This window comes from Cajanus cajan, chromosome 11, assembly GCF_000230855.2.
Source record: "Cajanus cajan strain Asha chromosome 11, NIPB_CcT2T_4, whole genome shotgun sequence".
Classification (NCBI taxonomy): Eukaryota; Viridiplantae; Streptophyta; class Magnoliopsida; order Fabales; family Fabaceae; genus Cajanus; species Cajanus cajan.
The window spans coordinates 30,259,956-30,286,909 of NC_138527.1; the positions used below are offsets into that span (position 1 = coordinate 30,259,956).

At 27.2% G+C, this 26,954-nt stretch overlaps 1 protein-coding gene across 1 annotated transcript; it reads left to right on the forward strand.

The window, feature by feature from the left end:
* Positions 1–1,752: 1,752 nt before the first annotated feature.
* Positions 1,753–2,900, forward strand: LOC109801326 (zinc finger protein GIS3). The gene has a single exon (XM_020362373.3). The coding sequence runs from the start codon at positions 1,864–1,866 to the stop codon at positions 2,584–2,586; it is 723 nt and encodes a 240-aa protein (XP_020217962.1). The 5' UTR covers positions 1,753–1,863; the 3' UTR covers positions 2,587–2,900.
* Positions 2,901–26,954: the final 24,054 nt, after the last annotated feature.

Sequence of the window (26,954 nt, forward strand, 5' to 3'; positions counted from 1 at the left end):
TAGATGGGTCAGATTATATTTCATGAAGTTCTCATCACATATATACTACCTTCTCTCACAATGCTCTCTGATGTCACTTTATGCATAATACGCTACAAATGAAGTCAGAATAGTTTAGAACATGAATTCCTTGATCTATTGAAGATAGAGGTTTAAGTGGTAAGCCTTAAGTTACAACCCTGCAAGTCAGCAACACAAATAAGGTTGAATCTTCCTGGTTGTCGCATTAACTTAAATGCCTAAGTGCGTTTTGATGTACCAGTCCTAAGCAGACATTTCAACTTAACATGTTGTTTCTCCGAAGCAACATATTTTTGTCGTTTGATATAACATGAGTGCATTATGATACTCCAATATATATAGTTTAATTTTCCTTAGTCAGTTTTGGCATTCTATCATGTCACATAAAAAATTAGTAACCCACTTTGGATTTGTCCAAAAGCAAGGGCAATACCCAGTGGCGGGAGAGCAAGGTTTTTGGGTAGGGACCACGGTTTGATATTCTCAAACCAACGTGTAATAAAATGGAATTAGCTAGAATCAATCAATCAAACCAACGTACCCACCCACTTAGCCACCATAACCCAATCTTCTCCCTCATGGCCTCTTTTTATTCCACATGTTAGGATAATGAAATGCTTCATGACAGCATGCCTACTTGGAATTCTCCTCCTAAAGCAAGAAAAGACGGTTTAATAAGCATGAAATTTGAGAAAAAGGAGTGGGAATTGATGGGCATGAGAGGTTATTGGTAGAACAAGTCAACCAATTGAAGATCTAGTTAGAGACAATGGAATAAAACACAATCTAATGATTTCTAAATTGTCCCAAAAGCAACACAGTGTGGGGCCAACTATAACAACTGTCCAACGCAAATGCTGTGATTATTTCTAGAATAATATTATACTTGATGACTTGATTCACCTGAAAATATGTATATAAGTTTTATAAAATATAGGCTTTGCCTGCTCTAAGAAGATATGCCCAGATCTTATGGAAGACTCTTATTAGTATATATGCTTACATCATTACCCACTTCTTTTATTCCTTTTTTTAGCTTCTACTCTTTCTTTTCTATATCACAAGAGCATTCATAAAACATGGTCAAGAAAAACATATTAAGGGTCTTTTTTAATGTGATTGTGGGTGGAGGATAATTACAAAGAAGCTTTATTTAGTGCTGAATAATTACATTTATACAGATGTCAGCATTTTATAAATAACATCACATTGAATCAACTCAGGCTATGGCTTAGCATCCATTCTATTAAAATTCATTTGTCAATCTTTATAATATATGATTAGCTTAGGTAGAGGACAATACATGAAGCCACAAAGTCATTGGCTGGTCAGTAAAATAATTAGATATGAATTTTAGTACAGTAGTAGATATGTTATAAAGTTTAGTGCCCCCTCTTTCTTTGACTTTTTGCTGCTACAGTTAGTTTAATAACTTTAATCATGTCCTAGGCATGGAATATGTCTGTTTTTAATAAGGGAGAAAGCCAAGTGGAACTATAAATATTATTAAGTGCTTATAGACCATCTGATTCCACCTTAAATAAATTACAGTGAATCCTCTTTGATTGAGAAGTTTGAGGTGCATCTACTACAATACCAAAAAGAGTTCCTTTAGTAACAAACATTGCATGAGAGACGGCTTTCTCTAATCTGACTTTTCTTTTTATCTTTTATTCTATTGACCCTGGGGCACCCTTATGCTGTCCATGTACTATAAAACTAGTTATTTTAATAGATACACTGCATGCTGGGACTTAAAGAGTTTACTATAAAAGGAAGAGAAGCCTAGCAACTACTCACTGCATTTCCAACCTCAAAATATTTCTTTCCCATAAGAGAGACATGGAAAAGGATATCTGTGATCTTTCTCCAACATGGGATGGTGATAATGCCAACTCTACTGAGAAAAGGCTTAGGTTATTTGGCTTTGAGCTAAACCCTTCTAAAGAGGGTAGTGCCAAGGAGTCTGGTGAAGGAGATGAAAGTGTGAACTCCTCTAATTCAGTCTCATCAGGAGGAGAGAAAACTGTGCAAGAGAAAACCTCAGCCAAAGACCCTGATGAGAAAAAGTTTGAGTGCCAATATTGTTTCAAAGAATTTGCAAACTCACAAGCACTAGGAGGCCACCAAAATGCTCACAAGAAAGAAAGAATGAAGAAGAAGAGGTTGCAGCTTCAATCCATAAACCGTTACTTGCAACACCCTTTCCAAACCAACCATGGCTTTGCTTACCAACCCTCTGATACTCCTTGGTTCTATGATCCCTCTACCTATAACTCTGAGTTCACCCTTTGTGAAGAACCTCAGATTAGCTTCAATTCAAATGCTATAGATACCAACTTTTCTTGTGATCAGAAATCTAGTTGGTATCCTATAGCATCCCACTTTCCTTCACAGCAAGATACTTGCATGTTCACTTTCTCCAATTCAAATAACAATAATAATAGTCCTTTCTTCTTCAAGCCTTGCCACTTCCCTACTTCAAACCAAGGCCATAGTAAAGCCTTAGATCTTCAACTAGGCCTCAACTTGCAGTCAAATACAAGTTCTCTAAGAAGGATGTAATTTAGTATGTATAGGACATATAGGTTACATTAACAGTAGTTTCCTTGTTTTTCCTTGAATTATTTTAATGCATCAATTCTCAAACATTTGGGAAAAGAAAATGAGAAACAGTGAAAGAAAGAAAAAAAATTCATTGGAGTTAGTTGGCCTTGGCCCTTACAGAGCCAATCACAGAAGAGTCTGACAATGACCACCTTCCAGAATTCAGACAGCATTTACGATTGATATGATGTATTTATTATAGCATGTAGTTATTTGATATTTTACATACACTTTTCTACAATCTCAGTACATATAATTATGCTGCTTAGAAACCGTTCTCTTGCACTCTCTAAGTTCATGAGTTATCAATTTTTATATATTCATAGAATCATATATACACTAACACAGATGGATTGGACAAGAGAACTGATTAATTGATAATATAAATTAGGGTAAATTTATCTTCACAAAGGCCTAGTTGTAATGTTGCATGTCAAGGGAGTGAAACAAACTCCAAAGGAAACCTGAATATAGGGCATACAGAATGTAATATAAGGCTGTCAAATTCGAAAACTACGTATTTCAAGTTGGACTATTGTCATAATACCCTGGGTAAAACATTTGGTTTCTCCATTATTTTAGTAATTCAACGAGGTATAGGAATATAATAAAGACTAATATAATTGTAATATTGATCTGAAAATAATTTTCGATTTGGTGATAAGGTAGTTGTATCATTTACCTTACTAATTTCGTTTCATTTAAAATATAGTTCTCCCATGTGCAATTGCTTGTACAACTAACAAATTCACCAATGAATGAAATTAATTTTTCTCAATCCAGTGTTTTGACTTTTGAGACAAGTGTGAATCTCAATCTCTTATTGCAATTTATCGAAATATAGGCATATATGTTTATAAATTAATTTTTAAAAAAATTATAAATTAATTTATGTATAATGTTATTTTATTTTCTTTTCTTTTCATAAAAATATTTATCAAGAAATTTATCTAAACAAATTCTATATAAACAAGACTTGACTTACAGTACAGGTGTTAATATTTGAACATCAAATTAACTTGGGAAAACTAATCATCCATTGTCTTTAAACATTATAATTCTCCAAACAGGTCTGGTTTTGATAGCCAATGTTCAAACAAACTAGTAAACAAATCAATAAATATAAACATTTATTACGGTAAATTTACATTAAAAATTAGGGTATAATTAAGTGCGTTATTAATAACAATGTTTTATAAAAGAAAATGAACTTTTAATTTCTTAATCAATAATTTAAATGTATATTGTTTAACGTTTTCTCCTACACTCATATTGTGAGACAATTTATTTAGTAAAAATTTATATTTAATTCTTCTTGTGTATGGCAATTCATTCAACTAACAACAATTATATTATTATGAGTAGAATTAGTTTCTACCCAGTGGACTAAAGATACCTGTGGCAAAAAAAGAAGAAAAAAAAAATTGACATTAAATTGTCTTTTAGAAAATCAAAAATCATTAATGCAACAACCCTTTTAAATTTTCACTCCTATATATGCCAATGGGAGGAGGTATAACTCGATAACTTTCAGCTATCATAAAGGTATATATAGCAAATTAGTGCTTTACATGTATTCAAAGAGATAGAATCCTATGATCAACTTCATCATTCTATGTCCAAGAGAGGACTAATTTCACTCCATTATTAGGAGTAACGTACTTCCATTAACTTTGATATTTTGAAAAATATTTGAAATAAAATACTTAATATCCTAATCCTTTCATATGTTACTGTTAATTTGACTTTACTGTTGTTGATAGGCTCTAAAATATCATTTTCTTTTTGTCATAGTGCTTATCCCCATCTAACCTATATTGGCTTCTCTTTTAGACTTACCATATCTTCCTTTTTTAATCTCCCAATATTTTAATGCTCCCTCCTATCCTTCACATTCAATATCATGAATTTAATTAACTATCACCAACAAACTCTTAAGTGTAATTGGAGCTATGAGTCAGGGCATATATACATGGGTGGAGCAAATCAACGAGAGGCCTTGTTTTGAGGTTCTATGTGATCACCCTAGAACAAGAAACCAAGTCTAAGTTTAAGCTTACTGTAGAATTTGATTTGATTATTTTACTTGGATGAAATATGGCAGCGTTTATATATGTTTGTTAAAGAACAAACCTAACCTAGTGACCTATTACATCCATATTTTAATTAGTCAGCAGCATTTTAATTAAATACTATATATATATATATATATATATATATATATTATATATACATATATATATATATAAAGAAAGATTCAAATCAAATTAATGTAATTTTTATCAACTATTACACCACTTAATAATTTTATATTAAAGGTGAATTTTGTTTAACCAACCGTTGAATTATAACTGCATATCACTTCATATGTGTATATCAAATTTTGTTGAAATTGAACAATAATTTGAAGATAATCAAAGTATTCATATTTTAGTATATTTTGAAATATATATTACGTTAATTTTGTTTTATAAGAATAAGATATTATATCATTTTAAATTAATATAAAAGTTTGTATATATGGTCTAGTTGTAGGGAACTTTCGATCTAACAATAAGTTTTGAAAAATTCATATTTAATTAAAAGTTATTAAACAATGTAATAGTTGGTAAAAGTTACATCGATGTTGTTTGAATCCTTTAGAGAGATATGGAAGATCCATTTATTTCAAGAATAAGTCTACTTAGACTTATTTCACCTAATAACTTATGCTCTAAACCAAATTTTAATGATCTAACTATTGAATTAAAACTCTTTAGTACGTAGATCGATTCTACAAAGTTTTAAGAAATTTAAAAATTATTTAATACTTTATTTTATTAATTCAAATTAGCATAAAATATTTTTATGATTATCTGTCAATTTGAATTAATGAAATATAGTATCAAATGACTTTCAAAAATTTTAAAAATTTGCACACTTGATCTAACATCAAAAGATTTTAATTCAACAATTGGATCATTGAAATTTGGTATAGAACTTAAATTATTAAGTGAAATAATTTTAGGTAAACTTACTTTTAAAATAAGTGATTCTCCTTTTATATATATATATATAAGTTTTATTATAAATTAACACATATCACAGTCACATATGATAAAATATTATATATTTATATCACGCACTTTTTTTTATTGTCAAACACTACAAGACAAAATAAATCTCCTTTTTAATTATGTTTCTTTAATTAATCCTTTTCGTAACCAGCCGCCGGACACATGCTTGAATGGCATTATTTCTTATTACTTATTAGTTTATGATTAATTAAAGAGAGTTTTTAAATGAAGATCTTGGTGATTCGGGGCAGAAAAACAAAGTCAATAATGTGCATTGTCTGTTCTTTCTAATAATATTTGAATACGTACTGTATAGTTGAATTTCATTTATATAAGGAAATTTGTTTCATGGTTAATTAAGAAACAATTGCTTGACTGCACACAATTTCATTTTTTTTTTAGTTTGGGGTAGGGGTAGACTGCACAGATGTATATATTATTCATATTGGAAATGGAAAGCAACGTCTTCAACAATATATACTATTATATAACTGAAAAAGAAAAAAAAAAAGTTTAATCTCCCTTCTCTTTTTAGTAATATTTGAATACATACAGATTAAAATGGATGTATATATTGTACGTGATCGTTTGAAAACTACTCAATTTCTTGAGGTTGAATCATTATAATAAATATTACACATAATGACATATAAAAAAATATTATTATAAGTATAATATATATAAATATATATTTATTTGATATATAATTACACATAATTTTAGTATTAATTTTGAATAAAATTTAATAATGTGTGTCATTATAGATTATACTCACACTTTTTAATAATATATATCAACATATATTATATTTATTATATAGATAAGAATAATTTTTAATAATACTTATTATATCATTATAGAATTTATGTCAATATACAAAAATTTTCTTGTAGTGAATTAGGCTTCGATTTACATTATTCAAAGATATAAAGAAAACCATAAAAATTATCTGCTGATAAGATTACAAGCAGAAAAGTACCGACTGCATAATTTTGAAAGAAAAGAAATATCATTTCATAAATATTGTGGATCATTCTCCTAAACGTTATTCGTTCAAGAAGGTTCTTGATCTTTAAAATTAATGTTAACATTTATAATTTTATGTTTTTATTGTTTCTTATGTAATATATTTTATTTTAATATTTTATAAATCATAGATATAATTAACTACATCATTAAATTTATTTAATTTTTATAATTTGGCCCCTGTAATATAACCTGACTCCGTCCTGCTTCCAAAGTAGTATATTAATTGTTTCTTGATAAATCTGTCTCCTTTCTTTTTTTATTTACCATTTTTTTCTTTCTAAATGTTTGGAATTTTGACAAATGAAACGGGTCAAGGTTCTCTTTGTAAATTACATATTTATGCTGGGTCACCACGAAATTTGTGGATTCTCTTTTCGTAATATGATATGACCCACTTATCTAAATGCGCGAGGTCCCAAATTTCACTATTATTTTTATATATAAACTATATATTCTTATTAATTATGTTTTTATTTATGTATTTTCTGAAAGATAACTCAATTTTATACTTTGTTTGAATTCTTCTCCTCCTAGCTACCTACTGTTTTAAAATATAAATCCATTAAGTTGTTTTCAAATTTTAGTCACATTTTTTACAGATTGTTTCCCACGTCATCATTCTAGACGTTTTTCCCGACATAACAAAATATATAATATAGAATAAAAATCAACTTGATTAGTAGTATTAATCATCCACTAAACTATTGTGTAAAATATTATAGCTTTAATTAGTCTAATGAAGACCCCGTCATTTGATTGGTCTTAATTGGAATGGTGCCCAAATAATGTTATTGATTTCTTGATGGCTTTGCTAATCATTCATATTTGAATCCTTACTTCTAATAATAATAAAAATATGTTATTTATTTATCTCATGGCATGCATTCCCCTTCCATGCCAGCACTAAGCATATTATTTTAATGATTCTTATATGTTCTATCTTTGTTTACGTTTGTTTGTAAATACTAATCCAAGAACACATGACACATGTATCATTAATAAATGGAAAAGAAAATGAAGTTTGGAAATAAAATTCTTTCGTGACTAGAGAATATAATGTACGTGATGTAGGATAATTACGAGAATCTTTATCTTGAAACAAAAATAAGACGAAACTTAAGTGGCGTAACTGGTTAAGAATAATTTGATCATTTATTCCAAATAATTAATTAGAATATATTATTTGTAGTTCTCAATAATATTGAAGGATAAAGCTTTAATTTATATATAATTGTAGGCCAATTATATTGGCTAAGCTATCATACTGAGATGATCATCGATTATTTTTAATACACAGACACGATTGTGGTTGGGACGGTTAATCTTTTACCTAATCATAACTTTATTGTGTATTATTATAAGAACTTAAAAACAAAATTTGTAAAACTATGAAAATTAAAAAGAAATGATAATGATATGTATAAAGGTTAAAATAAAATATTTTAATTAATACAGATACTAAAAAATAAAATTTATAAACTCTATAATCAAATATTTAAAAATTTTATTAATTATGATACTCAATCTATTCGAGACTCATCTTTGAATGGAAATGATGTTTCGTGTGATTATATTAGTATTAGTATGCACAAATTGAATTGACAAATTTCAGTCTCAGCTTTGATTCCATCTATAGGAAGAATATGACTCAATGCAAGCTATATTTTTTGTGTCAATGATAAGTTTCTTGTTTTGGTCACATTTCTTTTATTATTTTATATACAATAACCGGATAGAATAAAATACAATGAAGTGCATGTACTTCTACTTTTTTGACATAATTAAAATATTGAAATAACTAATGACTTTGTAGTTTACTAATACATGTTTGTACTTTTAAGATTTGGATAGATATGCACGACTCGACTTCAAAAAAAATTATTATTTGTTCATTAAAGCGTGTTACCCAATTCCTTAATTATTTATCATTTTATTATGTTAGAAAATACATACAAATAAGTTTGAGTAATTAAAGTAATATCCATCTATACGTCTGTATATATTATACTCTTTTAAAATAAGTAGTTCTTATTGAAAACAATCGACAATAATCAAAGCTAATAAATATTTTAGTATGTTTGGATGAGAAATTTAAATGGAGTAATTTATTTATTTGAAAATTTTTAAATTTTTTGAGATGAAATACCTTGTTTGGATAAAGAATTTATAAGGAATTTAAAATTCAAGTATTTGTCAAATTCCTTGAAACAGTAGAATTTTAAATTCTCATAAAAGAGTAAAAATTTGAAATTTCTCATATTTTTTTCCTTCTTATTTCACTTATTTATTTTATCTTATCTCTTATCTTTTCATATTTTTAATTATTAAATATTCAAAAATATTTTTAAAATTATTAAATATTATCTAATATTAATTTTTAAAATTATTAAATATTTCAAAATTAGCTAGTATTTATTTTTATAAAATTTAATTTAAAAATTTTAACATATAAATATATTTTTAAAATCAATTTTACCATGGTGGAATCAAATTATCATATCCAACCTAACAATTTAAAATTTGATAAATTTGAATTAACTTATCCAAATAAAATATTTTAAGAATGATAAAAATTGAAATCAAAGTAATTCAAATACCAAGAATTTAAAATTCCTTAAATTTATAAAATTTTTCATCCGAACATACCATTAAGCAATTCATCGTATATGCTCTAGATTTAAACTTGAGCTACACCTTGTAAAACACAAAAATTGAATAATTAATAGAAAAGGTTGGTTTACATAAATACATAAGGAATATATCTTTTTTTCATTGTCTACAAAGATATTTACTTTCATGCAAAATTTGTCTAAATACATTTACATATACCTTAAAAAAACATGCACAAAAAAGGAAATGATTATTCAATATTGCGTCCATTCTTATATTAATAAATTGGAAATACGGGAAGAAGTAAGTATAACGACCCGCCTAACCGTCACACTACAAAACAACACCACACAGAAGTAGAATATGCATACATAAAAGAGTATATACATATATCCTGCCTGAGGCTCAACAAGTCCAAGTATCTAAACTAACAAAATGTTACACCGACGTAGCCTACACAAAATCAGCTCCTGCCACCACCTGTGACACTACTACTACTCTCTAGCCTATCCCTACTCTGCTCCCATACACAATATGATCATCGCAGTCCAAACCACATACAAGGGTAAGCTAGTGAAAATAACCAACATATAGATATAGACAACTTACAACTTTAACAACAGAACAATACTTTCAACAGTTCAACGTTCAACACATAACAACACCCAACTGAATCACAGCTTCACAACACAACAACATATATACAACTCATATCAACATCAATTCAACTTATCAACAACTTATGCGTCGTCACACAGTTCAACTCGGAGATCTCCTACAATATGGGTGAGCAGTCTAAGTGGCTAGGCCCTACTGAACCGACAACACAGAACCTTTTTGGGCTTGCTAGGTAAACAGAAAATTTGGATATCAATCCACAACTTTACGATTTCTCAGACTTTGCCACTTAAACAAGGAAGTATAATACTATGTCAGGATAGAACAGCAGGGTTTAGGCCTACCACGGCATTAGCTAGCTCAACTAAGCCACCTATGGGATTAGCCTACCAACTATCCTCAAAATACTACAACCCTCCAATACTCGGTTAGGAACTAAGTTCCCGACTTCGTACTTTACTCAAATTTGACCGCTTGTAATCAATATAGCTCGACCTGACCCCTATACCATGGTCGCTTTGTACACGTGTGTCTCGACCTTGCCCACACATTAGATCAACTAAGTCCTAGAGGAGAACAACACAACGTCCACTCCAAGGGACAACTTCTCAATGAGGGTTTTCAATAAATTGGGCTCTTAGAGCACCACAACTATCTCAATCCGCACAATAGGATGAGCAACTTCAAAAACATCTCCTCTAGTCCTAGTGATCAACAATTTATCATCACAACTGAATCAACTTACAACTCAACAACACAGCTCAGTTCAACAACTTTAAACAACACACAACTTTTCAACTCATCATCTTAATCAACTTTCAACTTAAGCAACGTAATCAACTCAACATTAACATGTTTTAGTAACAAAGCAACTTATCCCAAACATACATACAATATTTCTTCACATATACACAACCATGATTCAACACACAACTACATCTTCTCATCATATCACAATATTCAACATTTTCTTAGGCGTAGAATCAAATACCTTCACGCCTGGCGCAAGTAAACTCACGCTCGGCCTGAACCCAACCTGAGAGCTCTAAAGCTCTCCCACTCCCGGCGTATCATCATCACGCCCGATGTGTTGGTAAGCAAAGACTTCCAAGAGTCTCCCAAGTCCGGCGTGCCAAACTCGCGCTCGGCGCAAATAAGGCAGAGACCTCACTAGGGTCTCACGCCCTACGTGCTCATTCTGCCCCCGGCACCACCCTAGGCAGAGACCCCCAAGGAGTCTCTATGCCACAGCGTGCTCAGAGCACGCCTGGTGCCTTATCAGTAACCAAAATTATAAGACAAACATCTGATATCGCGCCCAACGTGGTTCTCCCCACGCTCGATGCGATTCATCCAGAGACACCCTATTCTCAATAGCACCCGGCGCGACTAATCTCGTGCCTAGTGTGATTGGAACATGGTAGTCCCTGATGAATGCCGCTCGGCACAAAAAACTGCGCCCGGTGCAACTTCAAATAGTTAACCCCAAGACTTTAAAATTTTCTTCAAAAACTTGAAAATCAGCCACATGCAATCCAAAAACTGAAATGCATTTACATCATACAACTCAAAAACAACTTCAATTTCAACATGCAACCCTAAAACGCATCAAAAATCACCAAATTTCTCCATTTTCTCGAAACCCTGAAAATGAGAAATTCTTCAAATCAATCAATGATTCTCAACAATTTTTACTCTAAATGAGTTCTTAAACTCACCCATAACCAACGAGTTTACCATCTAGCTTCCCTTACCTTAGAGAAGTAGAATCCGAGCTTCGGGGAGAGGAAGAAGAAGAAGGAGAAGGTCCGCGCTTCCGACTAGCTACCCACACTTCTATGCAGCACCTTCAATACCACAAGAAAACTCAGAAAGGTAAAATGAGAGAATAGGAAATGAGGAAAAAATAAGAGTGTTGAGGGGAAAGAGGAAGAAGAAGAGCTTGCGCGTCTTACAGTAAGAACTTGGATTTTTTCATTTTTCTTATCAATATTTTTAAGGATAAAATATATATTTTGTCCCTTTAGAGTTTTTCAAATTTGGGTTTAATCTAAAAAAAATTGTTTTAATACTCTAATTTAAAAATATACCACTTTTGTTCATGAGTGGTTTAAATAGCGCATCATAATCATTTTAAGTACTATTTAAAGTTAAAAGTGGTGCATTTTAAATTTAGAGAAACCAAAATAGTTCAAAAAATTTTGAATTAAATTTTTTTTGGAAAAAACTAAAATCATTTTTTCCTATTTTATTTTATTTTTTGCATACGGTTAATGTTAACTTTTTAACTGACAATTACGAATTATTTTTCAGGAACTTTACTTTTTTAACGAATCCTTTTTTCATGCATACTACTAAAATTCAAATTGTAATTAAGAAACCTAATTTCTACTTACTAATAGTCCTTCTGAAGTTATATAAGAAAAAAAAATTCACACATATTAAGGATGATAGTTAAATGTATTTAATTTTCATGATTTCATATAAAATATATATTATGTTTACTAAAATATTATTAATCATATTAATTGAAGATAGTGTTCTTTTTTATTATCATAGAGGTATTTTTGGATTAAGAGCATTAAATAAGGTTGATTTGGTTGAAAATTTACTTATATTTGAGTCCAAAATTTTAAGCATTTTTTTTTGCTTATATATAGATCCAAAGGGTATATAAATTTTGTTAATTTAGTTGTGATATTTTGATGACACTAAGTTCCTAGACAAAAATTTACTCTCCATTCCAAAACTTTGGTTCTTCTAACATTTTACACAGACTAAGAAATATTTAATTTATGGACAAAATTTAGATACACTTTTTTTTAGATGTAATTGATGTTGTTCTCCAATTAGAATTAAAGTTTTACCTTAGTATTATACACTTATATTTAATATAGGTCTTATTAATATATATTTACATATACAATCAATGTAAAATCCTAACTCTGATTAAAAAATAATATTAACTACACCTAAGATACTGTACCTAAAATTTGTCCTGAATTTATATATATTTGAACTAAATTACCCTCTTTTATTAGTTTACAAATTCTAACAATGATTCCATTTACTTCCTTCATATTCTTGTAAAACATAATGGTTCACTCAAAATTACGCATAAATATAATTAGAACAAAAAAAATTGCAAAAAAATGCGTTGTAACTTGAAATTCTAAAAGAAACAAAGTTTGGAAATAAAACTAAAAAAATTAGAAATTAATCTGATTTTTATGGTCCAAATAACTCAAAGGGGTACAGACAAAGACCCATTGAAATTTGCATTTGGACTTGTAACTTGTGGCCCAGATTTGATTTGGATTTATTTGTTGACCATTGGGCATGATCTGGGCTATACAAGTGTAGTTAATCATTTTTTTAATATGATTGATTATTTAATTTTCCATATTACACGAAGTTTAACAATTATTTTACATAATAAATATTTTTTCTCATAAATAACTTTAATTAATTACACACGTAGCCCCAAAAAACAAAGAGTGAGGAAAAAAACCACACATATGATCGATAAAAATAAGTACCAAAAACTATGAAAATGGTTTTAAAATATTATTAGGAAAAAAAATATATCATACGAGGACTTTTAACTTTAGTGTCTATTCAACGACATTCCAATTAATATTTATCTTTTAAGTCACTCTTGATCATTGTTACATTTCAAAATCGTTAAGTCAACCCATGTCAGACAAGTAAATATATAATTTTTCTACATTGTTTTTCTTTTCATAATTTTTCATTTGTCGAAATTGTATTCTTCCACCTTATAAGCAACAGACAATTCCAAAGAGTAAAATATCAAATGTTAAAAGGAAGACCCTTTCCATCAATACCATTTTGAAAACTCTTGGTAAATAATCTATCAAGAATTCTTAAGAGATTAATAATCTAAGAGCATTTGTCCTTTTTTGTTGCATGAAATGGATATTAATTAAGGTGTTGCTTCTTTGTCTCTTGGACGTGATAACTAATAAGGAAGAAAGAATTTCAGTGTTTCTTTAGGTAGTCATTGGTGGTAGCCAGTATTTTGACTAAAAATAGTTTTAAATTTTTTGGAATAATAAGATCTTTAATACACTCTTTTACGATAAAGATTAAACCTTAAACGTAAAGTTTTAATAACTAAATAACCACTAAAATATAAACTTTAATATCCTCTAATAATTTTAGTCTTTTAAGAAAAGTGAGATCTCCATCAAGATTAAAACATTTTCTCATGTCAAAAGCACACGTCGCAGGTACATTTGAAACCATCAAAGTTTAAAGAGATTCAAACTCCCCTTTATAATTTAGGGGAGCAATAATATTAGACATTCAAACTTGAAAGTTAAAAATAAACGAGATTGTTAACTCCAAAAGCTAGTTAGTTTGTAGAGTGTAGACAGAAATCTTCCTTTCATTTAATTTTCCAAAGCATCAACCCGTCATTCATTTTTTTATTTTCATTTTTTGATGTATAATTTTATTCATTTATATCACTTGTTTAATGCATATATTGATACACGTTTGAATAAATCTGTGTAAGTTATCCAGGTAAAACATTAAATTTAAATAAAAACAAATAACATAAAGTATTATACTTAATTAAGACAACTGTTTTGAAGACTTGGGCCTTATTATTTGTTTATTATTTTGAAAAATGATTTTCTATTTTCTAAAAAAAATAGTGTTTCTTGAGTACAATATGCATGATAAACTTTTATTTTACACAGTTAAAACTTATAATAAATAAATATTTTTAAATATATAAATTTTATTATAATCAAAATTTGTAATAAAAAACATTTTTATCATATAATTTACATTACAAATTTATGATAAATAACTAGTTTAAATGTGTTTTTAGTCTCTTAAATTTAAAGTAAAATTATTTTTAGTTTCTCATAATTAAAATTAGTCTTTTTAGTCCCATAATTTTAAAAAAATATATTATTTTAGTTTTTTTTACTCAAATTTATTAAGAAATATGTCAAATATTATTATATAAAGTCTATCTATTGGTATTTCTGTTAATGAAAATACCATTTAAACCTAGTTGATGGTGCACAACTTTCTTAATCTATCAATTTTAAATATATTATTGGTGATCTAAGAAAATAAAATTAGATTTTAAAAATTAAAAAAACTAAAAATAATAATTTTAAATTTTAGGATTAAAAATAATTTTGCCTTAAATTTGAAAGATTAAAAATAAATTTAATCTTAAATAATTAATAATGATATAAGATTATTTTTAATCATTGATAACTTTTAAAAAATATTAAAACCTAATTAGAAATAAAAATGAAAATAATATATTAAAAGAAATAAGAGATTAAGAACAATCCTTAGAACACCTCTAAGGAAGACTCTTGTTTCACTTTTTTATTTTATTTTTATATTAAGCACTATTACTCAATAAGGTAGTTGTCTCCATTAAGAAAAATAAATATAAAGACGTTCCTAAATTTTCGTTTGAATACGTGTAATAGAGTGAGTTTGAGAAATTTATATCAATACAAATAAAAATTTAAACATCCTAATATAATAAACTAAAAGTAAAAATCTTTGTCTTTTCCGTTCAACATAATTTTGTAGATTTCCAACTGTAAACTAAACATGCACATAGTGGCTTGTAGGATCCAAAATTGGATTGAAAATAGGGTTCATCATAGATGCGAAGATGGAAAAATAAGAATTAAAGTGATGAAAAAAATTCTATAACACTCAACAAGCTTCCTAAATACTTACTTTATTCATTACAAAATTACAATTTGTTTTTATATAGAAAAATACCAACTAAAGAAATCTAACTAATTCTTACTCGTGATAGAATATTAGAATATAGTTAGGTTATTTTGATAAGTTCTACTTGCAACAACATGCAACTTATTAATACATGTAATATAAATATAAATATGTGCAGAAAGAATAAGTTTAGTTATCACATATTTTGGGTTAAATTTAATTTAGGTGCATTATAAGTTTACAACAAGAGTATATAGAGGTTTTTATATTTTCACGTGGACTAAATTATATTTTTTATTTTCTTTATTATTTTTAAAGTTTAATTTAATTTACTATTTTTAAAAAATTTAATTTATTCTTCTAATTTTTAAAAAATATTTAATATTAATTTTTCGTCCAAATTGAGATTACAACATTAATGAAATTTGATGAAAAAATAATACTGAACATCATTTAAAAGTTAAATGACGAAATTAAATCATTTAAAATATTTAATTTGATTTTATTATTTTTAAAATGTTCAATTTAATTATCTAATTTTTTAAAAAATATTTAATTTTGTCATTTCATCTGATTTTATTAATGTCATTAGTGTCAATTTAGACAGAAAGACAATATTAAAATTAAAAGATTAAATTAAATATTTTAAAAATAATAAAACTAAATTAAATTTTAAAATAAATAAATAAATAAATTAAAAATATAATTTCCTCATTTTACGTGTGTGCCGCCGACACTAGGAAGATTGCCGTTTAAGTTGACATTCAACCTCTCCAAAATGTTGGTACATTACAACTGTGGTTTGGGGAAGACAAGTGGTACTACATTCATCCTCTATGTTACCTCCTTAATAAATATATAGATTTTTTCAAAAAAAAATAATATTTTTTAAAGTACTTAACTATTATTTTTTATTATATTACAATAATTACAATCAAGAAGTTTAAGCATTTAAATTCAAAAGAAATTATTTTTTTAAAGATTAGTCATCGATAAATAGTGATACTTTGTACTATTATATAATTATAAATAAAATGTTTACTACCTATTTATTCAGTATTTTAGGGTTTTTTAATCAGTTTTTTAGGCTTTTATTCGATTGCATGGGTCTATAAATACTCCCAACACAACCTGCAATGGGCTGCCAAGACAAATGAAGGAGCCCAAGTTATTAAAAACTGGGAAAATATGGTGAAAACTATGGAGATTTATAAAGCGATTAATGTTATGCACTGAATTTTAAAACTACTTTTACACTACCAAATAATTAAATATCATCATTAATATAACATTTTTCTTAAGAACAAAATTTAGATATGGTTGACAATTCTTTAGTTGTGGTTGATGCAATTCTCTAATCAAAATTGAATAATTTTACTTTAGTAATTTAGTTTTTGAAGAACAATATTAATTACAATTAAATAATTATATCTAAGTTTTATTCATTACTTACTTATTTCAAAAGTCAAAATCTAATTATTAATAATAATTTGCGATTAAATAATGGTGTAAAATTACTTTATATTATCAATATATCACTTATTTTCTCTTACAAAAACATAAAGTCCTTGATTAATTTGCCTTCAAACAATTTTTTTGCGCTCTCTACTCATGCATATGGTCTTTCTCAAAGTAAGATCAAAGGATAATGTGATCAAAAGTTTGTTTTATAGCACCTGCCATGCATTCTTATCCTTTGTGGGGGTTACTCTCAAGAACCTTTTTAGATAATGGAATCAATATCAGCAAGCACAAAGGCAAGCTTATGGCCATTGAGTTCTTGTGGAAATAAATTAAAAGTAAATAAAAATTGACATCATGCCTCTTTTAGAAACAGTAAATCAGACTGTGCTAAAGAGATAGCTAGGAAGCCACACAAATTGGGAAATGTCATTAACAGATCTAACATACCTGATGTTCCTTTTCCTCCTCCATGATTTAATTTCATGGCTTCACTCTGTCTTAATTCATATATCATTAGGATTAATTGATTGTAACAAACTAACAAATTCATTAATTTACTCAGTTTCATTTTTGTTGAGTATTGAATACGTGCCAGCATGCACACGAAACTCATCTGTGGAGTAGAGAAAGTGAGTCTCACCATTTATATGCAATGCTCCACTTTGCTAGTTCATTCTCTTTCTGATGCACTACAACTTTGTTAAGTATATTATTGTTTTATTTTTAGTCTCGGATGTGCTTTAAGAAATTAAGGTTGTGATGTCCTTTTTTTGGTGACTAATTTGAGAGCCGTACATGAGTGTCAAACAAAGAAATGCAGTGTTGACGATAATGATTGATGTCTTGTTTTTGTTTCAAGATTCCGTGCTTTCATTAGGACTGACTCCAATGGAGCCTACCTCTAAATTATGGGGCAAATTTTGTTCTTAGCATCTCAAAATATACTTCATTTTAAGCATAAATATTCACTCAAATTAAAATATTAAAATATTAAAAAAAAACATAAAGCATATATTGAGAATGAGATCTTTTATTTACATTTGTTGAAATATCATTTTCATCATTGTCACTAGATAATTTTCAAGCATCCATTCGTTACGTTAACTAGTCATGTGGCTCAAAATATATTCAAATAATAATTAACGAATGACATAGATAAAGAGACACGATAATAAAGCCAAATTCACCATATTAATTATTACTATTTGTAAAAAGTAGATAAAAATTGGATTGCGTATTCAAATTAGATTTTAAATCATTTTATTTCAAAATTCAACTATCAGAATTTAGAAATCTTCATATATATTCCGCTCAATTATTCATTTTTTATACATAAAAAGGGGTATAAATATATTAAATAAGAAAGCAACATGTGGAATTAATACAACAAGCATGAGTCTAACCAAATTGTGCCAAATATGTCGACACGTACTGATGTTCAAACATGATCTAGAGATTCAAAATATGAATTGCATCCACGCTAAATTATTTTATGCTAGCTGTGTCCCACTAATTTTTAATTTAGAGGAAATATGCAATAAGAATAATTTTTTTGAGCTAAAATTAAAAAATGTAATAATTTTTAAAATTGTATGATAATAGATTTACATGTATAAACTTGTTCTTTTCCAATACACTTTATATATAATTACTATTTGGGTTTTTTATTATAATATTTCTTCTTCCGATTATTATTATTATTATTATTATTATTATTATTATTATTATTATTATTATTATTATTATTATTATTATTATTATTATTATTATTGGTTCATAAAAATGACTCTTGTAAAGTTTATAGGTGGTGTAAAAAATATTATAAATTTATCTCAACACACCAAGTTTACCCCTTTACTAATAATATCATAACTAAGAATATTGTGTTTTTTTTTTTGTTTAATATTGCTTGATACTATACATGTTTAATCTTTATTCAATCACAATTAGACAATAAAATCTTAAGTATTATCTTAATTTATTTAATGAATGATCCAATTATAAAATTTTGATTCAAACTATTATTAAGGACTGACAACTAAAAAACGAATGATGTAAATCCAAGTTTGATATTAAAATCTCTAATGCTTACACCTTCATACTTTTTAGTAATTAACAACATTGCAACACTAACTAGTATCATTCCTTTAGTAGACGATTTTTGCAGATCTTGAATGTCAGCTATTAATAAGTGTAAAATAGTCTCTTTGAAATGTTTTGACATAACAATTTGAATGATGTTGTGTGATATTGATAGTGAAGTCAACTGTGCCAATGAATAAAACTTTGAATTAATAGCTAAAATTTAAATTTAATTTTTATGATTAATAAAATCAAATTTTATAATTTTGTGAAACTACAATCAAATGTTTGAATTTTGCTAGAACTAAAACCAATTAACTAAAACTTTAAATTTTATGGAGAATTATGTCAATTATAGCCAATAATACTAATATAATAAAAAAAATTATAATATTTTAGGTCAATGGATGTGTGTATAAATCTCTATTTTACAATTTATGTAACATCACACTCACTAGCTGTAATTTGGACAATGGTAAATCAAAATGCGTAATGGCTTACTTGATAACACCGATACATGCATGCATAAACTTCGAAATATACCTTTTTAAGTTGTCATTTCTTGAACCCACAAAGGTAAACTTTTAAGTGACCTTTTCAGATTTGCAACAAGACCCTTTTCCGTTTGTATCCATAGCAAGAAATATAGCTTGTCCTCTTTAGCATCATCCCAATCATATTTACTCAGTTTACCATACCAAAGTGGGGACTCTAATAATTTGTTACTTTTGGTGTCTACCATGGATAAATGTTCTAAGTTGAAGGTCTTTCAAATCTGTCACGTGCTCAAAAAGTTTATTCTTCAATTCTGTCTTGAAGAGGCAAATAAATAAATTAAGAGTCATAGTGAAAATGATGAATATTGTTAAGGCCAATATTCATTACGAGACCCACTTTACTGATTGTTATCTCAATTGCTTGGCTTAGTAACATTAATTATGGCTGTTGCTAATGATTTTTCAGCCATCTTATTCACCACCTTTTCCAATGGCTTAAACTTGAAAGTTTCATGGTGGAGAGAAATGATTTAACAATACTGAAGCAATCTTTCCATGCACCGGGTGCGCACTATAAGCACTTATTTTTATGGAACAAGAATGTGAAGAACCATTACACCATTTACAATAGTTGTAAAGTATATGAATAATTAATTTCTATCAACCAACAATTTGATAGTTATGAAAGGTTTTCTAATAAAAATTAATATTTTTACTGTAATAGAAATGAGTGTAAAAATACAATATGAATGTACTTAATATGTTTTTTTTATAATTATTTTAAATAGTTGCTTGATAGAACAAATATATCTTTTATTGAAAGTAATTTTGTTTGAATAAGGTAAGTCTATTAATAGTATAAGGAATTTATTACATTAGTTAAAAAAAAAAGACATTATATATTGGTTAAAGAATTAATATAAATGTCCACGTTGTAAAATAATATGATTTTCTATATTGGTTGTTTTTACCCCATGTAGAAGTATTAATAACAAAAAAAAAAAAAAAAAAACTTCTCCCACCTCCATCTTTTTGGTATTATGCCACCTTTACTTTTTCCTCCCATCCCACACCACAATTTTTACATTACACCCCTTACTTGCCCTAAGCCCCGCTAATGAAAGAGATACTTTGTATCTTGATGTTTCTTGTATTAGGGATTTTATGGATCAATTTTTGAAAATTTTAAATTAAATCAAACTAATCTATTTTATAAAAGTGAATCGGTTAACTGATCTATTTTTTTATAAAATGGATTGATTTGTTTTTCTTTTTAATATGAATCAGTCTTTTTTAAATTGGATCGGTTCAGTATGATGCAGTTATCATTTTTTTTACTTATATATGAATCATTTTTTTAAATCGAATCGAACCACTTTATAAAAATGAATTAGATAATTGAATTAATTTTGTAAAGTGGATCGGTTCAAATTTTTTCAAAATAGATCAAATTTTTCAATACGAATCAAATTGATTCAAATCAATTTGGATTTTTTGCATACACCTATCTCCCATTGAAGAAATAATAAAGTAAAAGGTTAATTCATAAGTTTGTAAAAAAAAATTAGATTTTTATTTAGGTCCCTATATTTAAAAATACTATATAAAGATCCCTATAATTTGTTGCTATCCCTTTACAGTTTTGTTAGTTTATCTAATGGGATATTATAACATGACAATTACATTTTAAAATGTTAATTACTCCTTCTTTCATTTGTCTTAAATGATTCTAATTAAATTCCTAATTTAAGTATGCTAATAGACCAAAACTTGAGATTTCTTTCACATTTAGATTTTATCTGTATCTCAAATTTTAAACTCTTTAATATTTTTTCAATTTATGTCACCTTGATAGGTTTCTTTCAATCATGTTTATAGAGATGAAAATCAATGAGTTGATTGACTTACTAAAGAAGTTTCATTTTCTCAAAAGAATTTTGTGTATTGGGAAACATATTCACTAGATCTTATTGTGATTAAAAGAAAGGGAAGATGTTGGAATGATCATACTTATAAAATACCTTGAACAGAAAGAGGATAAAATGTCTCAAAAGTGTCATGTATAATTAAAATGACATCCGATGTAGGCTAACCCATGCCAAGTGTAGGCACACGAGAAAGAGAAGAAACTTATTTGCCAAGGTCACGTCGAGCATGAGTAGAGTGACACTCAATGTAAGTAAATGTAAACTCCCTGCCTAGTTGGCATTGAGCATGAGTAGAGTGACACTTGATTAGGAATTTTGGCTCCCACTTCATATCTTACTCTATTGGTCACTATTAACATGTATCACTCGACCTTGTCCCCGTGCTATATTTAACTTAAGAATTTAGATGAGACAACTTTGCAAAACAACTCTCCCTTTAAGAACCAACTCTCTCAGTGAAGGATTTTCACCATTAGGCTCTTAGAGTACGACAATTCACATCTTCACAATGAGATCTTCCAACTCAAAACAACTCACTCTTCTCTAGTTTCTAAGTTCAACTTTCAACTTGGGACAAGCAATGCATACAACATAAACATCTCAACTCACTAACCTAACACAACTAAGCAACTTAAAGAATTTATATTTTACAATATTCACAGTCAACTTAAGTCAACAACTAAATCAACTCATCACATCTCAACAATTTATATATACTGACAACTTTATAACATATTAAAGCAACTTAAGAAACATATGGACACTACAAAAAAAATGTAAATTTTCGATGGAAAATTTCTGACGGATACGGATCCGTCAGAAATTTTCGACGGATTTATTTTTCCGTCGGAAATTTCTGACGGAATTTTCTGTCGAAAATTTTCCGTCGGAAATTTCTGACGAAAATATAAATCCGTCGAAAATTTCCGACGGAAAAAATTTCCGATGGAAAATTTCTGACGGAATATTCCGTCGGAAATTTCCGACGGATTTATTTTTCCGTCAGAAATTTTCGACAGAATCTTCCGTCGGAAATCTTATTTTTAATTATTATTTTTAATTCTTATTTTTAATTTCTTTTTTTAATTTATTATTTTTAATTTCTTATATATATTTGTAGCATTAAAAATTTTATATATCTTTTAAAGGTATAAATATATATTATAATTATTTATTACAATTTTTTTATATCTACGATTAGTATTAAAGATGAAAATAAATTTGGTCATACTATATTTTATTATAATTTACTTGGTTTGAACCTAACTTTCTTTAAAAATATATATTTTAAGTATGACTTATTTATCTATCATAGACAATTTTTAAATGTTTGGGTAGAACTACAATCATAAAGACTTATTTTATAATAATTTAACACTATTAAAAATATAAAAATAAATATGTTAAATTTATAAAAATAAAGTTTAATTTGTTTATGATATAAATATGTTTTTAATATCTAATATATATTTTTAGATGATAATTTATTTTAAAATATATCTTATAATAACAATTCTAAATGGAACATAAATCTTATGATTTTTCTTATTTTGATTTTTTTAATCAATGTATACAATTTTACTATTTTGATTTTTTCAATCAACGTATACAATAAATAAAAAACACAAAAGATAAACATGCATGCTGCAAATTTTATTTTATCAAAAAAAATATTTTTTTTAATATATTACATTATATATGTGAATATTAAGACATATATATATATATACATATATATATTATAATTAAACTTTTTAAAAAAATTAATTCATTATTAAGAAAAAAATTTTATCACATGAGAATTAATTTCCTTCAAAAATTTGACAGATATCAAATAAATAAACATTTTTTATGAATCTATATATTTATTTTATTAGAATATAATTTTTATTTTTTAAAATATATTATTTTTTTAGATAAAAAATTATGTATATGTCAAATAGTAGTGAGGGCAAGTGCCTCACTATTCCAAACGTGCATTTGTCCCTGTATATATATGTATGTATATATATATATATATATATATATATATATATATATATATAATATAGGGGGTTATAATTATACTAGTGTAACTTTTACTAAGTATTATGCCGCTCTATAACTTTATATTAAATGTGAATTTTGTAAATTCAACCGTTAAATTGAAAGTTCATATCACTTTATACGTGTGTATCAAATTTTGTTAAAATTGAACAACAACAGGAAGATAATCCAAGTGTTCATATTTTAGTGTATTTTGAAATGAATATATTACATCAATTTTGTTTTATAAAAATGAAGTATCAAATCATCTTGGATTAATATAAAGTTATTGAGTAGTGTAATACTTTGTAAAAGTCACATTTAATATATATATATATATATATATATATATATATATATATATATATATATATATATATGTGTGTGTGTGTGTGTGTGTGTATGTATATATATGTGTGTGTGTGTATATATATGTGTGTGTGTGTGTGTATATATATATACACACACACACATATATACACACACACACATATACACACACACACACATATATACACACACACACACACACACTACACACACACACATATACACACACACACACACACACACACATATATATATATATAGAGGAGGGTTCAAATGACACTAGTGTAACTTTTACTAAGTGTTACACCGCTCAATTACTTGTTATTAAATGTAAATTTTGAAAATCCAACCGTTAGATTGAAAGTTCATATCTCTTAGATCATATATATCAAATTTTATATTAATCTAAGATGATTTGATACTTTATTATCATAAAATAAAATTGACGTAATATACACATTTCAAAATATACTAAAATATGAACACCTTGTTACCTTCAAGTTGTTGTTCAATTTAAACAAAATTTGATATATATGATCTAAGAGATATGAACTTTCAATCTAACGGTTGGATTTTCAAAATTCATATTTAATATAAAGTTATTGAGTGGTGTAACACTTAGTAAAAGTTACACTGCAGTCGTTTGAACCCTCCTCATATATAACTAATATCTGGTTTTAAATTTGATATGAAAATATTATATATAATTAGATAAGATTTTAAGTTAGTATTTTATTAATAATTGATAATTAGAAACAAAATAAGGAGAAATATATTTTTTGAATTTTATATGTTTGATTTAAGGTAAATAAATATATTAAATTAATTAATAATTTATTTAAAATATTAAAATTTAATTTATAAGTATGTAATAAATAAATATTTATAATTTTATAAATTATATTATCATTAGAAATTATAAAATTAAATAATTTAAATTATAATTTTAAATAAAAATAAGTAGATGTTAATTATAAAAGTAAGTACATATAAATAAAGAATAATTAAATATATTATTATTATTATTATTATTATTATTATTATTCGTAATATAAAATTATTATATATTATTATTATAGTATAAATATGAGATTGTATATTTGAGGATGACTTAAATGAATTAATTTGTACAAGTTATATTGACAACATACATAGACATTTCGGTAGCTTACTCATCAGAACTTCACAGTTAAGTGTGCTTGACTTGGAGTAGTACTGGGATGGGTGACCTTCTGGGAAGTTTCCCGCTAAACAGTGAAATATTGTGAAATAGAACCCTTGAGAGGCCAAATATAAGAGTTGTTACATTAATAAATTTATTAAAATTAAAAAAATTATAATTTCCGATGGATTTTTCCGTCGGAAATTTTCGACGAATTTTTCCGACAGAATTTTTCGTCGGAAATTTCCGTCAGAAAAATTATTTTCGACGGATTTTTTTTCCGACGCCACTTTTTCCGACGGATTGAAATCCGTCAGAAATCTGTCGGAAAAAGAAAAATCCGTCAAAAATTTACCTATTTCCGTCAGAAATTTCCGTCGGAAATCAGCATTTTTTTTGTAGTAGGAAATCTATTAGCATTCACCTCATTGCAACATATATATCAACTCAAGTAAAAAAGAACTTCATAGAAAAACAACATAAAATCCCCTAACTTAAAGTTTCAAAAAATAGGGTTCTTATCAGGCAGGCTTTGACTTATCAAGCAACCAAACCAACAATAGGAGTTCTCGTTGAGTGAGCTATAACTCAATGGTTGAACAAAACTTTCTCTTCCTCCTCTCGCTAAGCAAGCTACATCTTGTTGGGCAAGTGGAACTCTCTGACCTACCCCTTGCCCAATGCAACTTCTCTCATCGGGTGCCCAAGAAATTATGGGTCTAGGTTAGAGGCCTTAGCTCGCTTAGCTAATACACCTTAACTTAGTGAGTTTACAACTCACACCAACAAAAACTCAAGCTCACCTAATGACGATAATGTCGCTTTACATAACTTTAAGTGTTCACCATGATCACATATTCTCATTAGGCAACCAATGTGTCATTGAGTAAAAATGTCTTTTAATAGGCTTTTGGCCTTCATAAATTGACGACTTATCCTTCGAGCCACACTTTTTGCCGAACAAAGATTAAATAAAAAGGGAAGAATACTCAAACCCTTAAAAGTTGGCTTCTCTATACAAATTCAAACTATTTCAGCTTGAATATCAACTTATACAACTTGGCCTCAACTTCAAGGGGAAGTAAGGTCGCTTCTAGTGAAGTTAGAAGAAGAAAAGTCTTCCTTATCTCTATAGTTCATTTCTCTAAAAATTTTCTCTAGAATTTTAAAAAATAAACTTATAAAATTTATATTTTATGAAAATTTTATATATCTTTTCCATTTTTGATCATTCTGGACCTTACTTAAATAATTATAAACAACTTAACTCTCAAATATTTCATAACCTTTAAAGCTCTATAAAATAACTCAAGACATAACATAACTTAAATCACCACAAAACATTATAAATCATTAAAAAATACATAAAAGCATAGACACACAATGTTACATTTTAAAATATAATTTGATATTTTAAAAATAAACCTTTATCATGTACATCAGATAGGTTAAAATGCTAGTTAATTGTTGATTTATATATTTTCTACATATAAATTTAAATAATTATTTAAAATAAATATATTTTTTAATAGCTATTTACATCAATATATTTAAAAAATACTTATTTATTATAAATAATCATATAAAAACAAACATTTAAAATTCATAAAAAAAATTAAATTACTCTCGAAAGTTTCACCATCTAAGCACACTAAATTCCGTCGTAGTAAAGACAAATAGTGGAGAAATATATTGGTTTGGAAATAAAAAAATAAAAACAAGAAGAGATTTAGGAAGAAGGTGAGAGGCGAGTGTAAAAATAGGAAGAGAATCATAACAGGAT

Excerpts from the sequence above, each read along its gene's own strand:
- LOC109801326 (XM_020362373.3), top strand. The coding sequence starts at position 1,864 with ATGGAAAAGGATATCTGTGATCTTTCTCCAACATGGGATGGTGATAAT.